We start from the raw sequence: 17536 nt of genomic DNA, 5'->3' as shown, positions 1-17536 counted from the left end.
AGAAACAATGTTACAAACATTGATTTGAGAATAAGTGGGAGTAAAAATAATGGACTTACTATCTGTGGTTTCCTCTCCAGCTAATGGTTGACCTTCACCGTGACCATAAATAGCATACACAGACACCTGATAACGTGTCTCTGGTGTGAGACCATCCAGAATCGTGGATGTCAACTCTCCTGGAATTCGCTTTTCCCCAGACTCCGCGGTGAACATAGACTGCCAGGTGATCCGGTACTGACGGACCTTACCCGGGGCCGCAACCCAAGATACAATAAAAGTGGTGTCTGTGGGATCTTTGGTCACTAGATCTCTGGGTGAACCAAGTTCTGTGGAGAAATTGAGAGAAATATTTAATCATCAACAAAAATCAAATATAGCTGGATAGATTTTTGACTATGCTTTATTCCCTCTCATGTTTCACAAAGATAGAAAATAATGACTAAGGGAGATTTGGCAGTATCAACGTTCACTCCAAAGAATAAACCATCATCATCTATTATACAACACCATGACCTTCTCCTTTTATAATTAAAGACCGTTGGGAAAAATCTTCTAACCTAATCACAAATTCCGTAGCTGCACCTCTCCTTGTAGCACTTTAATTTTCCATTGAAAAAAAAAAGAACATGATCCACAATACCACAATTGCAGATGTTGCACTACCTCATGTCTTCACTTATTTTACAGCTTGGGGATTTTGTTGGTGGTGTTTCATGAGGAGCAGCCAGATGCTAAGAGTGGTGAGCCTGTGTCGAGACTCTCACCACTCCCACCTGGCTGAAACTATGAGAAACCAGAACAACCAAGTGCCCCATGATAATTTTTTTTTAATGCCTTTATCGGATTATTTGTGGTAGGTGGTCGCTGTCAATCATTCTCATATCCCATTGAAAAGAAAATATATGAGCTGTGATTCCCAGCTTAAGAAGCAGTCCCTGTGTCTAATCTATTTCTCCTTCTTAGCATCCCATCCATCCATCCATCCATTACTGACGGCTTGGAAAGCGATCTGAACCGAAATAACAGCAGAAGATGTTCCAGCCAAGCAGAATGATCTGCACCTTGAGATTAAACTTCAGAGATAAAGAGTTCCAGAGTTTGAGGACCATGAAGAGTCAAGGCTGCACAAACTCTAGCCAGAGCATCCAAACACCTGGAAAGTCTTTGCCAAATAAATGGCAAAAGATAAATTTGATTGACTGTTCCGGCCGTGTGTGAACCGTAGGCGAAGAGAAGGAACGGAATGATTGCTTTTGCAGACGGTGGCCCACTTTTCAACATTTGCACACAAGCGAAGGGGCCACTCCAAAAGGTAAAGCACGCATGCATGAAACACATGGTTCACAGATTTAGCATAAACTCAGACTGACTTTTTCCACTGTGAAAAGCTAAACCTGCAAGACAGCTAGCCTAAATCAAATTATGGGCATTCCCGGTAACACCGGGAGGAATTGTATGCTAATAAAAACATAATCAAATTATGGGCATTCCCGGCCGGTAACACCGGGAGCAACTGTATGCTAATAAAAACATTCACCACATATTTTGCTTACTGCCCTCAACCTACTGTCCTCATTATATCAGTGCTAATCTCACATTAAAACCTTGGGGAAAAAAAACAACTGATAAATATGCACAAAAACCTTAACTGCATTTATAAAACCTTATCTGATACAACTCAAGAATATCAAAAGAGCTTTCCCTGTTGGGTGTGTGCTGGAATAACATTTACATTTGTAACCAGAGATTCCCAAAGCTCATTATAACAACAAATAAAAAGCAACCACAAAAATGCACCCGCACTATCTCATGCACTGATAATTATCTTCATTATTTTAAAATCCCATTTGGCCACTGAGCTCTGGACTAAGTTCAGCAACAAGTTCTGACTTGTCAAGTCCTCCCTTTCTCTAAGTTGGAAGTCATATTGCAGCTCTGCATATATTGTACATGTAGATAAAAAGAAACTTATAACAACAATATTATATAGTAAAAAAGAGAAACAGAACAACTATGGTTTTATTTGTGTAAGGCAACAATGTTGTCCTTCCAAAATACATATAGGCTTTATCTTCGCTCTCTCAAAAATCTTGGAAGTCCTTTGACCCACCCAGCATCTATCAGATGTTCCCATTGGTGACATCGTCCATTATGGACAGACGTACCGCCTCATAAGTAAATAACTGCCTTTGTTCAAGGTTGAATGGCATATTCCATTTCCTGCTGCACCTGGAGAATGTGCTTCGCTCTTCGACATTTCAGAGTAACAATTCTGCCTACCCAGTGGCTTCTGTGTTGGCTAACGCCATATGGGCTTAGCCATAAGAGCATGCTTTGTATAACCCACCTACACGGACTTCACAGGGAGGGTCACTCAAAGCAAATGACCCCTGAACACAATGAGATCAGTGTTCAGAGCGTGCTGAGATCATGACAGCTTAATAGAGCCGCCTAAACAAAGTGCTTTGTCATCGGGCCTTTTCCTATGGGGGTGTGCAGCTAGTGATGGCACATATTTGACATCATTTTGGTCAGGATGGAAAATACAAAGGGAATTTTGTTTACATTAAACATTCGACAAAATGAAACCACACCTAATGTCATCTGGGCTGGAACAACATGATTGTGCTCTATAAATATGAAATGTTTACATTGTTGAGCCATTGGTTGAGAACGGAATGTCATCAATAGCTGATGGCTGAGATCATTTATTGCAAGGCCAGGATAGTTTAATTTTATCTTGTAAATCTTAATTCACATCAAATTTATGATGTGATGACTTTGGATATCAATAAAGTCTCATAATTGTAAACATTTGCCTTCTCACTTTAGATCAACAACAATGAAGCCTCTGTTGCAAGTGTCAGAATAGAAAACTATGATGACTGTTCTCACCGACAGAACACGGACTTTTTACCCCCACTACCTATTTTAATCCACATTTTAATGGAACTGACATTCTTCTCTGCTGGAGACAAAGCCTTCCCTGTTGTTCATAATGCCACAACACCTCTGTCTTTCTGTTTTAAATTAATCTTATTTTATTTTACCTCCTTTCTTAACGTGTTGGGCTCCAACACTCTGGCAATGATGGAGAACTTGCGCTGTCCAAAACTCTTTTAACTGCATCTGAAGGTTACTATATACAAATATTTTCATACCATGCATACCTGCCCTGCATGGAGCACAATTTGCAGACAAACCGGGATGATTTACGATCATCCCCTCCTCCCCACACACCCACAGATGTCCTCCTCATCAAACCTACAATCTGTGCCAAATAATGAGGTGAAACTCCTTCTTACCTTCTAATGTTGTTCCTGTACCAAGAAGAGGATCACCCAAAGCCGAAGTATAACGTGCGCTGACAAACAGTTCATATTCAGTATCTGGTTGGAGGTTCTGAAGCAAAGCCTCGGTTGTATCTCCTCTGATAGTCACTTCTCTCCTCTCACCTGCCTCGGCAGGTTTATAGGCAATGATGTATTGGAGAACATTTCCTGGAGCAGCCTCCCATGTTAGTCTCATGGTATTGATGGTTTCATCAAACACCCGGAGGTTACGAGGAGAACCAATTACTGAGGACAAACGAAAATGAAATATATATTATCAGTATTGAAAGGGAAAAAAAGTTCTCAGCGTCATAATTGTTTTAATTCTATTTTTCGCTCACCTTCTTTGGTTGTGCCATCCACTTGCATTTCATCCCCCAAGCCCGTGATGTACTCAGCAGACACAGACACACGATAGGTGGTGATGGGGAAAAGTTCCTCTAGAACAATGGTAGTCTCATCTCCTATAGTTTGGGCCTCCAATATTTCCCCAGCACCACTAAGTGGGACGTACGTCAGGCGGTATCTGAGAACCGATCCTGGAGCAGGTTTCCAAGATACCCTGAAACTGCTCGTAGTTTCCTCGGTAACTCGTAAGTTCCGTACCCTCCCTTTCTCTAGAAAGGTAAATTACATAGATGGTAAAGGTGTAGCTATCATAAATGAACAGCTAACGCGTATTTCATTTGAATGACTGGTAATTACAAGTTTACCAAACCCTCCAGATAAAGATAAATATCTTACCTTCAAGGGTAGTTTCTTCACCAGTCAAAGGAAAACTGTCCCCCTTATCATATTGCCCAAAGACATTGACCTCATATGTAGTGAGGGGCGTAAGATGTGGCAGAATAGCTGTAGTCGTCTCACGGGGAACTGCCAGAGTAACATAGTCTCCGGTAATATCTTCAGCCTTACGGAATCGCACCAGGTAACCCAAAACATCGGAAATAGGTGCAGTCCACGTTGTGCGGAAGCTGCGGGAGGTAATCTCAGAGAATTCCAAGTTTTCGGGTGGAAGCAGACCTAAGAAGAGATAATAATATACATAGTAAGTGGACAATAGCATACTAAATATACTTATTGTTCTCCACTATGGAATGTATTTATTTAGTTGTTGTACAACTGCATGCTTCATGGTCTCAGGTTATTTGTATTGCAACTTACTCTTCTTTTTAATCTTGAGAAGTTCCTGTTCAATCCTCAAACAGATGGACTGGGTAAGCTCTTTGGAAATCCTCTGGAAGGCATCAAAGTCTTCCACCTCATAGACGTGAGTGTCTGATGGTTCATTGGCGATTGCTTCCAGCTCTGACCTCACTGCATCTTTCACACCCACAGCAAAGATTTCGACATCATTATTTCTCAGGTTGGTTGCTGCGTCCTTAAAAGAGTCTGATGATTTTCCATCCGTGATCAGCACCATGACACGGGGGACATTGTCTCTCGCACCACGGTTGGCATTAAAGATCTTGTCCTTCACGTAGGCCATAGCCTTGCCAGTGTTGGTGGAACCTCCACGGTAAGGGAAAGTACGGACAGCTTTGACAACGGCGTTAATGTCATGATGGGTGTTGAGCGCAAACTCAGTGTGTGGATCTCGACTGTACTGGACCAAACTAAGCTGGACGTTGTTGGGGCCAACGTCAAAGGAATTGACCAGTACCTCCAAGAAGGCACGGACTTTGGCGAAATTTTGTAATCCAATACTGTATGAACCATCCACCAGCAGAACCACGTCAGCCTGCACATCCACTCCCAGCGAGCATTCTAGAATGACAGCACGTACAATCGAGTTAAAGACAAAATGACATCAAGAATGACAATAAATCACACAAATAAATCTTCTCACCTGTTCTCACTTTGACGGGCTGTGTCTTCTCTGTAGCCATGACGGGTTCACTCGGTGTCAAACCCTTGAGGGCATACAGGCTTATCTCGTACACGGTATCAGGAGCGAGATCACGAACATTGATGGAGTTCTGCATCACGCTTATGTACAATTCTTGACGACTAATGCCAGGCAACATGGGAACCAGGACAAGCTTATATCCTGTGACATATCCCTGTGAGGCATCCCACGTCACCTTCATTGACTTTGATGCAATTTCCGTCACTTGCAAGTTGGACGCCGGCTCCACCACTATGAACGAGACGAAAAAAAAATTCTGCAATTCGGACACTGCAATAACTTTCCAGCACTGCATTTTATAAGCAGAATATGGGACCTACTTTCTTCACCGCTAACAAGAACGCTGAGCTGCTCATCAACACCAGAGCACACTTCTGAGATGATCTTTTTCTCGACATCTTGGATCATATCAAAATTGGCTACATTGTACACATGTTTGTCGTACGGAGTGGAGGCCATTTCTCTAAGTTCATCATCATCTGCACCTTTGATACCTGCGATGGATAAAGAGAAATAAAAAAAAAGAATAATTTATGATATCACTCTTACAATGGACCATCAGTGGAAAGTCAGGAAGTTTCCAAGAACATGCTGATAGGACACATGGGAGAGCAAAATAAAAATTCCCATTATGAAACACATACCTAGGACAAATATTTCCACTCCAATGTTCCTAAGTCTTCTAGCATGCTCCTCCACTGGATCCTGAGATTTTCCATCAGTGATGATCATGGCTATCTTTGGAAAAACTTTCCTGGATCCAGTTTCCTCCGTAAAGATGTTTTGAAGCAAGTACTCAATGGCATCACCTAAAGACAAAGGTATAAAGAACATTCTGTATTTGTCTTTCTTCATTCTTATGTAAAATTGACTGAAGAGCTCCTCACCTGTCATAGTATTTCCTCCCTTGTATGGCAGTGAGTTGATGGCTTGGATCAGGTCTCCTCTCCTGGTGTAACGTGTCAGAGGGAACTCTGTGCGAGTATCCGTACTGTATTGCACCACTGCTACTCGAGTTTTATCCTCGCCGATGTCAAAGGCTCCAGCCAGGCTAGCGATAAAACTACGGATGTGCTTAAAGTTCTCTCTGCCCACGCTCCATGAACCGTCAACCAGAAAAACCAAATCTGCAATCGCACTGACTGAGCACTCTGTAGAAACAAAGAGTAGAAGTGTGTTAGAGTTTTATTGCAGAATTTAAACTGACCTAAGCTCGGGATTAGTGTAAAAATATTTTTAAACTGACTATTTTCTTCCGAAGTGGATCCTGACACCAAAGGAAATATGTGTGTGCCAAAGAGTGGGTTTGGTATAGTCATTCCACCCTGTGGACCAAATATTTACCAAAAGTCCCAGCTGCAATATTCACTTTTTAAAATTCCGCATGGCTGTTTGGAGTGGATTGTATTTTCTGTTGGAATAATGTTTGCCTGTTATAATTTCTGACAATCTTGAAGGTACACGTGATATTCAAATTGGTTTAATTCATTCCAAATGTGTCCTTCTTTTTTTCATCTGAAATTGTCTGACCAAATGTTGGTAATGTGAAAGACAGTGAGTGCTTAGCTATGAACAAGTCAAAGTGAAATCTGGAAGTGGTTTCCAAAAGAATCAACAGGTGGGGGGGATGTTCAAGATGTTTAAATCCCTATGACGTACTTTGTCGGACGTTGCCTGTTTCTACGGGGTACAATGAATGTGTCATTCCTGGGTCACCCTCCCCTTCCTGCTCTCTTCCCCCTCCATGACGCACAAAAGAAACCTTGTCTCCTACCGTGAAGCCTGAAGCCTACTTTTCCTTTTTTTCGTAATGTGGCAACTGCTGTTAATTAACGGAATCAATGCCTTCCCAACCACTGTCAAGAACGTTATGCACTCATTACCCAGAATATAAAATGACTAAATTATTCCGGGGGGGGGAACATACAATGACGACTGTGATGATTTGAGAAAGAAGCGAGACGATGGAGAAGCGCTGAAAATATTTTGGTTGGCACTTGAAAAAAACACTCACTTATTGACGGTGGCCTTCGAACTCGTCCAGTAGAGTTACTGGATTGGACTGAAAGACAAAAACACAGACTGTCAACAGAACCCATTGTTGTCCCGATCCTCTTGCAATATTTTCTCAACAGGCGAAGATAATCAACACATCATAAAAACAAGTCAACACAATCAGAACCAGCTGCTTGCACATTCAATATTTTCCGGACTATAAGGCGCACCCAAAAACCAAAAATGTTCTCAAAAGCCGACAGTGCGCCTTATAGTCCGGTGCGCCTTATATATGGACCAAATTCCTACATTTAAACTGGCCCGAAGCATTGTGTCATGAAATCAATCATAAGTGGCCCGCTGAAGACTATGAATCATGAATCAAAAAGACTATGGATAATTATTTTGTGATTATAAAGTAATTTGTTGCGTCTGAAGTTGAAATAAAAAAGATAAAATGGAGAATGATTCAATTTAGATTAAAAATCTGACATGATGCATCAATGGTGCGCCTTATAGTCCAGTGCGCCTTATAGTCTGGAAAATACTTTATATGTTGGTGCATCCACTTTTCCCCAAAAAAATCACTTACTTGTGAGTCGCCCAAAGATGGGAATACTCTCCTCAGATCCATAATAGGAATTGATGGATACTGAGTAGTCCAAATCAGGGGTCAGGTTAGTGATTGACGTGGACGTAGTATAAGCATTAAGGGCGAAATCTCTTGTTGGTTCATCTGCATAAGAGATAAAAATACAAATAAATGTTAGGTTGTGTTGTCGGATTAAATGACCTCAAAATATGCGGTCTTTACTCACCTGCTTCTGAAGTAATTTGTACTCTGAAGCCTTCTATTCTTGTCGAGGGCCTTACCCAAGACATTTCCACTGTGTTCTCATTTTGAATTTTAAAGTTCAAGTCCGAGGGGGGATCCACTGGAAAACAGATGAATCAGTATTAAACACAATTACTTATAGTGGTTATGTATTTTTAAGGTAGTATTTTTGATCAAATATAAGATGGAATTTCTAGTCAAGCATTCACATGAATCCCAACGACAAACACTTCACGGTTGAAGTGAGCTTTTTTTCGTTGTTGGGAAATAGACACAAAGCATTGATGCCCATGTGTCACGTGACAAGTACAGAAATGTGACAACAACCAGAAACAGTGTGAGAAGCCATTTCGGAGTAAAAATGGCATTTGTTTGAGTTGTCCAACCACGGAGGCCAACAACTCAAGCACTGGCAAACATAACATGTGCACGACTCAAACATAACCATAGTGCAAACATGAACGTGAACCATCCAAATAACATGCTGAGTGCAGTCATCACAACGCATGCAACGACCACTTAAACCACAAAAGTTGATCCCAGCATGACAAAAACACAACTCAACTGCAAGTTACCGATTATACAATGGAACTCAAGATGCCATACTGAAGTCTAAATGCAATTGAACACTATATGTTTTATATACACACAGTATATAAACATATTCCATTTTGTTTATTTGGTTAAAAAAAAGTGGCACATATCCATTGCAAACCTTTTAAAAAAGAATACACAATTTGTCACATGACTCTTGTGTACTTTTTCCACAACAGCATCAACATGTTTTTTTACATGTGCAATATATACATAGTCTAAAAAAACAAAAATAAAGGACATACAGTATATTGGGAAAGAAGGCAATTTTCGGATCATGCATCTTGTACATGTGAAAGTTGTTCAGCTTGACAACTTTGATGGACTTGCTTCTCCATGTACAATTGGGGCCACACAGACAGATGACAAATATATTTTACAATGATATTCCCAAACTAAAAGCCTACAATGTAGTTCACTGTTATTAAACGAGTATGTAGAGTCTGTGGAAATTTGCATGCATAAATTTCCTCTCAAAGTGCTTAATATTTAATCTAGCATTCAAATTAGCTGTCTTTATAAACAATTGCATATCTTGTAATTAATGTCAGATATGTGCCAATATGGCGGTGAGTGAGAAAATAAATCATCATCAACAAACTAGAATTACTTGTTAAAACGATCTGTACTGGAGTAATATGACTAATTTAAAACAAATAATCATGCAGAAAATTTTAGAAATCAGGAGAGCGTTTCTACATGAGACCGCATGGTAGCTATTAATAAGAGTTTTCCATGGATATCATTGTAAAATACATTTTGGGGAAGGAAACCATAGTTTGGTAACTGAATGCAAAGGCAGATGATGAACAGGAGGTCATCAAATAGGTAAAAACTGGGATTGGAGGATCACCAACCTGTCTTATAAACTCAAGGAGCCCCGATGGAACGTGTCGGCACTCAATTCTCCACGAGTTCACTGCTCCAACAATGGTATGAAGGTGTGAATAATGTGTGTGTGTGTTCAGGAAATGGCTCAATAAAAATTGTTTAGGGAAGTCTTCAGTTGATGTATATAGTTTCTTTTCCTGGAGTTTAAATACACTTGAGGACCAAAGGTGGTCTCTGGTGTGTTTTTAGGAACTTGTGGCTGTTGGCGTTCTGTCCCATCAGTTTCTAATAAAGGACACCCGCTCTGAGTCTGGCTACTGTTCTCTGAGTAACCTCAGTCTCCAGGCAGCCAGCCACCCTGGTTTGAGCTACTGCCAGAAAGGGAGACCAGGGAGAAGGGGAAGGAACAATGACCCTCCCATGGAGGCAGGGAAAAATGCCAAAGTCATTCAGCAACATGTGCTGACATTAAACATTTCTGCATATTCGCTTTCCATACATTTCGCAAAGTCAGCGTTTTTGCAAATACCCGCAAAGGAGGTCGAGAAAGGCTCTTTGTGTGTCTCATTGCTGTCTGAGGATTCATTTGCTATTCTCCTATTTCATCTTTCCATTCGTGCAGTGGAGATATACGAGAAGAGAGCTTAGACTCCACTCTCGCTGCCAGAAAGCTTTATAAGGAAGGAAAAAATGACAACGTTTTCCATATCATATTTGACGAACTTTTTGATATCGTATTCGAGTCGTAAGTTACTTTTCGTTGGCAACTTTCACATCCTATAACGAATTAAATTGCGTGTACAGGAAAATACCATTCATATAATCTAACTTTACACAGAATAAATGTCACATCTCATTTCTATCATCAATGCAGTTCAATAAATTTAAATAAAATCGTGACGTTAGTCGAGCTTGATGTTTTGTAAACCATACTGATTAATTTTCAACATTATATGATGACTTCAATCCACCGAGCGTTACTGATTTTACAAGTGTCTAATCATTTTTTCCAGTGTCCTATTAGGATTCAGCAAATGTCACCATGGAAAATAGCAGACATACAAAGATATTTAATGGTGAAGCACTAAGCAATAAAATCTGATGACGTCGGTGTTTGCCCTGCTGTTTTAAGACATTTAATTACAAGTTGGAAATGGAATACAATTTTTTTGCTGTTGATTTGCTACTATTTGCCATATTGTAACATTTGCTATGAATAGTTAAAAATCATTTGAATTGCAGCCTTAATGTGATTCAATATTGAGTCACGGCATTTAAATAATAGCCGTGGGTCAAACAGTCAAGCATACACATAGAATAACAACAACTTTATTGACTTCACCGTTACACATTGTCATATAATCGATGACATTTAAATAAAGGTCTATCTCCTTGCAACACTAACAACTGGAGATAAGAAGAGAGGGAGGAGTAAAAGAGAGAGAAAGGGTAAAGTGTGTCTCATTAGAGTGACTGACGGGTGTGCTTGGTTTACCTTGAGCATCGATGGAGGATATCAGAGCTGCAAACAAGGCAGCTGTGGCCAGACACAGCCCTTTCTTCATTTTTAGACCTTGGGGGTTAGCAGGGCATCAATGGGTCTGGATAGGAACCAGGGATTTTGAGTTAGTCTAGGGCAACAGCGCCCCGTGTGTTGCGTTTATATATTGCATGCTATGGATGTATTTAATTAGCTGTTTAAAGCGGTCAAGAATGGAAGTAGTTTGGTATAGACACAGTCAGCTGCAGGTTATTAGCACAAAGGATGCAGCCTAAGACTCGAGAGTTAAGATATTCATGAGGTTTGCCGTTTATTAATTTGAAGGTCTTAAACCACTTTACTTAAAACACCGCAAGTCTTCATTTGAATTTAAAAGCTGCAGCCCAGATGCCATAAATTGACAAAAAATAAAAACACCATCTACACCAATGGGCAATAGTCTTCAATTATGTACTATCCTCTCGGTGGTTATCACAGATGCATGAGCGGGAAATGAATAGACTGGTAATATTTGGTGTACAATGTTTTTTTTTTTTTTTTTTTAATTGGACAGAAATGTACACAAAATAAACATGCAGGTTACATTTTGCTGCCTCAAAATCAATTTAACTGTTAACATTTAGGGGCCAAATCACTACTTTGGCCCTTCTACTCTTCATCTACAAAAATTTCGATAATTGTAAAATATGGCTGTCCATGATAGATAGATAGATAGATAGATAGATAGATAGATAGATAGATAGATAGATAGATAGATAGATAGATAGATAGATAGATAGATAGATAGATAGATAGATAGATAGATAGATAGATAGATAGATAGATAGATAGATAGATAGATAGAGAGTTGTCAAAATATTTTCAAAATTATTTGCAAATAAAAAATAATAGCTAGATTGATGGATAGACGGATTGAGAGTTGTCAAAAAATCAAAATTATTTGCAAATAAAAAAAATAATGGAAAAAAACCCGAGAACTCTCTCAGTCAATTAACTGTCAAAAAAGTCAATAAAAGTATAAAATAGGACGGCTCACCTATTGAAAAAGCCAAAAGATGGAAAGATGAGAATTCGAATGTGCCTTGGGTGAAGAAGCGTCCTTGTGCGCACCTTCTTTCCTCTCTGCCTCCTGCGCGCTCCACCAGCAGATGTCCAAGGAGGGAAAACTTCCTTCCAAGTGGGAAGATTCTCTCCACCACCGGCTTCTTAATAGGGGGGCAGTTCCCAACTCTCAATTTACCATCATTTTGCTCTCTGACGACTTTCCCCCGCCTGTTACTTGATATATGTCCCCCTACTGGGACCTTGGAAATTACATTTTTTCCTTCAAATTCCATTGGTCTGGCGGTTTATTGAGTTTCCAGCGCCAACGTGACCTCACAGTAGTTTGGCCAGACGACACTGCGGGGGTTGTGCGAACTAAGAAATACAATTTATTTGGATATGCATCAAGTGATGAGTCAAATTGTTTGCTCTGGGGAAAGAAACCGACAGGCTCCTTGTGATTCAGTGCCTGAACCTAATATGCTCAGAATGCTTTTAAACATCAACACTGATGTCATCAAATGAAGAGCGTTTAGCTCATTATTTGGGTTTCACAGAAATTTGGACATTTGTGAAAATGTCAGTTTATTTAAGAAAAGTTCAAGGACTTCATCAGGCGCCGTTTCCTTATTGTGTCACTGGTTGTTCTTTGGTGCTCTCTGGAGCTCAAAACTGAAAACTGCATGACAATTGCTGGAGGAATTATCTATATGCAAAAATACAGCTTTAGCATGAATTTTTAACACTTTTTTTATAAACCTAAAATACAGAAAGATGATGTGTCGTTTTAATGGCAAGAGGGAATAAGATGGACTACTAGAATGATTTTGGTGTACTGTGTGTAAGATTGGGCAAAAGGATGATTGGAGGATTTGGTGTTTTAATTTGATACATCAGATCCCAACTCTGGTTACAAATTGGACTTAGAATGTGTGTGTGTTTTTTTCCTTGTCTTTTTTTCTTATCAGACATGACCCATCAAGTCTCACTTAGGGAGTTTTGTGGATCAGATATTTGATCCACCCTTCTGATGAATAAGTACTGCCATCCTGTTCAAACAGGATTAAAGAGTGAAAGCTGGTTCAACATAAAACACATACTCGCCAGTGCTATTAACTATTAACTCGCACCACCTAAATTTACAGGAAAATATTTCAAAAATAATATAGTGCTTTTGCTTTATGGGAAGTGTTGTAAACAAGTCACCCTTGCAGTGACCTCTCTTATAGCAAGCCCATTGGCCAATGACTAATGTCCCCATACGTACTGTTTTTAACTAAGCTATCTAATTCTGAGTTAAAAACTGTAACGACTGGATTGGTTGCAATGGCTCAGTAACTGTTTAAAAAAAAAAAAGACAGCTCAAATGTTTCCAAGAAAGTTCCCAATATATGCAAAATAGGGACATCTGCTGGCCAATCTGTGTTATTACAAAGACGGCCGAATGCCAAATGATGTACAGCAAACCCCCAATATGAAAGAATTTCTTCAAAATGCAAAACAATTATATACAATATAACTTCCAAAGCACAGTATACTCAATAAGTGTGACAATCTTTCATCAAGTCAGGATTGCAGGTTTCCCCCAAGTGATTTTATTCACAACAAAAACAAAATTGTCTATCCTGCAGCAACCGCACTTGTTAATAGATGAAATAATGGAATGTGGAAATAAAATACAAAACCGCAGACATTGACAAATTCTTTAATTGGAATCTGTTAACCTTGTAAAAGCCCACTCATTTCAATTTCACAAAAGACTCCACATTTTAACAAAAGTGTACTAAAACAGGTGGAAATTCTGAAAGGTGTGAGCGTGAGGTCGGGTCGCACCGCTATTCTTTTTTTTTACCATTTAATCTTATTCAGGTTGAGCTAGAGCCTAACCCTAGGGGACTTTGGACAAAATAAACGTTAAGTGCAAATCATTTCGTCAACACTAATATAATTGTGCAATGTAATTTAACAGAAGAACCCTTACCACTTATCAACCACACAGAAAACTCGAGTCAGTTAACAATGGAGTGTAAGTTTGTTGCATGCATAAATAATCATCCAGTTTTTGTACATTTATGAAAAGTGGAAAGCAAGCTGAGATTATTTGTAATTGGTCATGACGAGGGCAAACTTCTTACTAACATTGTTTACCAAGTTTGATGATGCACCAGAAAAGGTTTTTCTCATTTTGAACACCTCAAACGTAGAAAATGAGAAAAGGTTTTTTTCTCATTTTCAACATCTTAAACCTAGAGGTATGAGGTCAATATAATGTAATAGTACATTCATCAGCAGGATATTTTGTCAAACATGACATGGACAAAAGCTGACATATAATAGACATGCCCTTCAATAATTAAGCCATTCGCAAAGCTGTGCTAAGATACAACACATACTTTGATATATACATAAATAGCACATTTTAAAAAAATTAAAACACAAAATGACATTCGCAGCAGCCAACTTGAAGCAGTCAAGACTCTGGCATTGTACTGTTATTTTTAAACACAGCTTTTGATAGGACAAATATGGGACTGCTCTTGCACATACGTTTACAGATGACCAGTGTATTTGCGCTGAAAACCACCAAGCAGTCCACAATGGACGCTCAGCAGTCGGGATCTAATTCTGAATATCTGCGCTACTGTTGCGTGAGTCATATTTATGATGGATGATGAGCAGAACCACACCCAGGGAGAAGCAAATGGATCCCACGGTGATGTAGGCGATGCCCAGGAATGGGTTCTTCCCTCCCATCCAGGAGATGGTGCTCAAGATCATTCGCTTGCGACCGTCAAAGCTCAGGACGGGGTAATCTGATTATACAGCATGAAGGAAATGTGACTGGAGATTTTTGGAAAATAGATTAAAAGAAAACTTGGCCCACAGCAGTACATAATATTAACCCACCTTACAAATTCTAGCAGAAACAACACGCAAAAGTTCAAACCCAAACTGGCCTTTCTTTGCAACTGTGCTGATCAGACTACAAAAGGATACTGTAGGTGATGTCCAAGGTATATCTGCCGCTAGCTAGCGTTGGGGTTGTGCTCGACTTCTTCTGGATGATCCTGTAGAGCTTGCGGAAAGTGGGTAAGGCGGCTGTGCGCATCCACACAATGAAGTCCTCATTGATGAAGCCGTTGTTATCACGGTCATCCGGGTCCAACTCAAACACTGGCTTTCTCCAGTTCACCGGCTTGTTAGTACCTGAGAAATAAAACGACCCAAATAGTACGCCTGTAGCAATTGAGAGCGGAGAAAAACGCTCGACTTTTCATGCCATACTTGATAGAATTACCTTGAAAAGCGACGGTAAGATTAGCATTCCCACCAGGATTCCTAAACTTCACATGCTTGTCTGTCCACCAAGCAATGCCTTTCTTTACCAGGGGGATTCTAATTCTGGTGCCATTGGATTCAATATGATATAGAACCAAAGTGTCTGCAAAAGAAAACATATTTTGTTTTTAGAGTATGTGTTGCGGGCATACTGCTACTTTGCTTTTACCATTGAAGAGGCTGTTGGCTATGGCTCCGCAAGGAGCAATGGGCTGGTTTTCGCTGGTACGGTAAGGCTCACATTCCTTGCTAGGATTCTATGAGGCAATCAGTTTCATTATTTGATAATCATCTCTGCAGAATGGAATGGAACATCTTTAAAGCCATACCGTCAAAGCAGAACGATCCCCATTCAGTTGGCTGTCATCCCTGGATTTCACATAGCGTCTGTGATTCTGATAGAAGTTTGATAAGCCATAGTACATAAAGACGTTGCTCTGGAAAGGGGGAAAACAAACTGTTACTGAATGTGAAGATTAAAAGATGGAATCTGGTCACTTCTCCCCTGCACTAAAATTTGAGGAATCAATCATAAGTGTCCTGTTACTTGAGCTAAAATTAGATGCTAATGGAGATTTTCTGTCCACCCCCCACTTAATGTCACTCACCAAGCAATACTATCAATATTGCACTGAAACGTGTATTTATTATTCATTGAGTGTATGCAGAGTGCATGAAGAGTACGGTAGGACACACCTCAAATGGCTGCTCCAAAGTGAAATTCACAGAGCAAAAGCAGGGTGTCGGATTGTCCCAGCTGTAGTTTTTTGCACAGTTATAGCATGGGCTTGACACGTCCACACCGGTGTAATCAATCTGAAAATGAAACACATAGCATCTAATAAATTCAAATAATTGTAAACAAACTTCATATTGATCGTATGCTTTATAATTCACTGTCCATTTTATTCCAAACGACATATGATACACCAATTAAGACATCTTTTAATCAGCATACATGGTCTTGCTCTATCCTAAAAATGAAAAATAAAATGTGCAAATAAGTCACATTCTCTTAAAACCAACTTAAGAAGTTGGTGTAGACTGGAGCTGCTTGAAAATGATCAGTGTCAAGCCTGCTGAGCATGTAAAGCTGCATATTTAAAATTCTGATTTGTATCGGTACGTGTATGTTGTCTTTAGACTCAGGCTTTCATTAAACAATGTGACTGCTCCTTTAGTAAGACATTAACTCCTACTGTTAACCTTTTATAAGCATGTAACTGGAAACAAATAGAACAGCTTGAGCTTGTTTACAAAGATGAATTCATGAATCTAATTAAGCACAAGACATAATTGCTGCTTTTTTTTCTGCCAATGAACTTCTACATTAATTTGTTGTTGACATTTTCTGTACTGTATGTTGTAGTGTCAACCGAACGAGCTAACGAAAGTAGCATGCCATATGGTCGGCACTTATGATCTTTTCTGTTGGCCTACGTGGCCGATTGCGATGACATTGTGGTTAAATGACACTGCAGCTGCCTGGACGTCGCGATATGACCAGAAGAAGGTTGTAAGAGAACCTGGACCAACCTCATACTCCTTGATGTTGTTTGACGTAACATACAGGCCGATGCCAATGGGGATGAAGATGAGACCGATGACGAAGAAAGCGGGGAGTACAGTTCCAGCTGTCAAGATGGGCTGCCAAGCAGGTAGTCTTTGTTGTTTAAATGCAGTATTGTCCGGTTTCTTGCTTTTAACGGCCCCAGCGCCACCATGATTAGAGGGGCCTGAGTGATGGCCGTCCTCTTCCTTAGCGTTGTAGCTCGACGCCATCATGGTTGCAATCCGCTCTTAGTAAATAATACTGTTGTGGACAGCCGCTCACTCACCGTTCTGATCCACAAGAAAAACAAAATACGTGACTTTAAGGTAAGCTAAAAAAAATCCCGATTAGAAATCTAAACAGTTGCTCAGAATTGCATCGGTTCTTTTGGTTGTAATAGTTCCATCTTACACCAAGAAACAGGAAGTAGCTAAGCCGATAGGCTTTGACGCGTAATGTGACGTCACAAAGGAACGCCCACTGACGCTGTCAGTGACAGGAAAATATATTTAATTTTTATTGGCTGCAGTATTTACAGTGTTGACTTTTATTTCTTCTCTCTCTCTCTCTCTCTCTCTCTCTCTCTCTCTCTCTCTCATTG

General features: G+C 39.9%; 2 protein-coding genes across 42 annotated transcripts in view; both read right to left on the bottom strand.

Annotated features, from left to right (window-relative positions):
- The window catches only part of col12a1a (collagen, type XII, alpha 1a), a 48825-nt gene extending 36563 nt beyond the window's left edge, over positions 1-12262 (bottom strand). For 33 of the 41 annotated variants that reach the window (XM_049739590.1, XM_049739592.1, XM_049739593.1 and 30 more), the window contains exons 1-14: positions 12037-12261; positions 10995-11100; positions 8058-8174; positions 7832-7975; positions 7259-7306; positions 6132-6395; positions 5889-6053; positions 5565-5738; positions 5185-5475; positions 4500-5102; positions 4080-4358; positions 3677-3952; positions 3309-3581; positions 60-329 (exon numbers count right to left, since the gene is read on the bottom strand). In XM_049739590.1, coding sequence (XP_049595547.1) covers positions 60-329; positions 3309-3581; positions 3677-3952; positions 4080-4358; positions 4500-5102; positions 5185-5475; positions 5565-5738; positions 5889-6053; positions 6132-6395; positions 7259-7306; positions 7832-7975; positions 8058-8174; positions 10995-11064 — 2974 coding nt within the window. In that variant the 5' untranslated portion in view covers positions 11065-11100; positions 12037-12261. Of the gene's footprint in view, positions 1-59; positions 330-3308; positions 3582-3676; positions 3953-4079; positions 4359-4499; positions 5103-5184; positions 5476-5564; positions 5739-5888; positions 6054-6131; positions 6396-7258; positions 7307-7831; positions 7976-8057; positions 8175-10994; positions 11101-12036 lie in introns of all 41 variants that reach the window. The other 8 variants (XM_068652934.1, XM_049739640.1, XM_049739641.1 and 5 more) reach the window with 4 other exon arrangements.
- Positions 12263-13733: 1471 nt separating this feature from the next.
- On the bottom strand, positions 13734-17392 carry LOC125980690 (cell cycle control protein 50A). Its single transcript, XM_049740111.2, has 7 exons — positions 16920-17392; positions 16080-16199; positions 15713-15820; positions 15553-15640; positions 15343-15486; positions 15042-15251; positions 13734-14857 (listed from the first exon to the last, which is right to left on the bottom strand). Exons 1-7 carry the CDS (start codon positions 17166-17168, stop codon positions 14664-14666), a joined length of 1113 nt encoding a protein of 370 aa, XP_049596068.1. The 5' UTR covers positions 17169-17392; the 3' UTR covers positions 13734-14663.
- Between the last annotated feature and the right edge of the window lie 144 nt (positions 17393-17536).

The sequence above is a fragment of the Syngnathus scovelli genome, chromosome 14, assembly GCF_024217435.2.
Source record: "Syngnathus scovelli strain Florida chromosome 14, RoL_Ssco_1.2, whole genome shotgun sequence".
NCBI classification, from domain to species: Eukaryota; Metazoa; Chordata; class Actinopteri; order Syngnathiformes; family Syngnathidae; genus Syngnathus; species Syngnathus scovelli.
The sequence above is the reverse complement of the archived record's forward strand: the minus strand, read 5'-3'. Positions and strand labels throughout refer to the sequence as shown.

Bases quoted from the DNA above. Each gene is read 5' to 3' on its own strand.
- LOC125980690 (XM_049740111.2), bottom strand. From the start codon at position 17,168: ATGATGGCGTCGAGCTACAACGCTAAGGAAGAGGACGGCCATCACTCA. The intron at 15,487-15,552 runs GTAAAAGCAAAG...TTTCTTTTGCAG, and splicing joins AGCCAACAGCCTCTTCAATG to ACACTTTGGTTCTATATCAT. The intron at 15,252-15,342 runs GTAATTCTATCA...TTTATTTCTCAG, and splicing joins TCTTACCGTCGCTTTTCAAG to GTACTAACAAGCCGGTGAAC.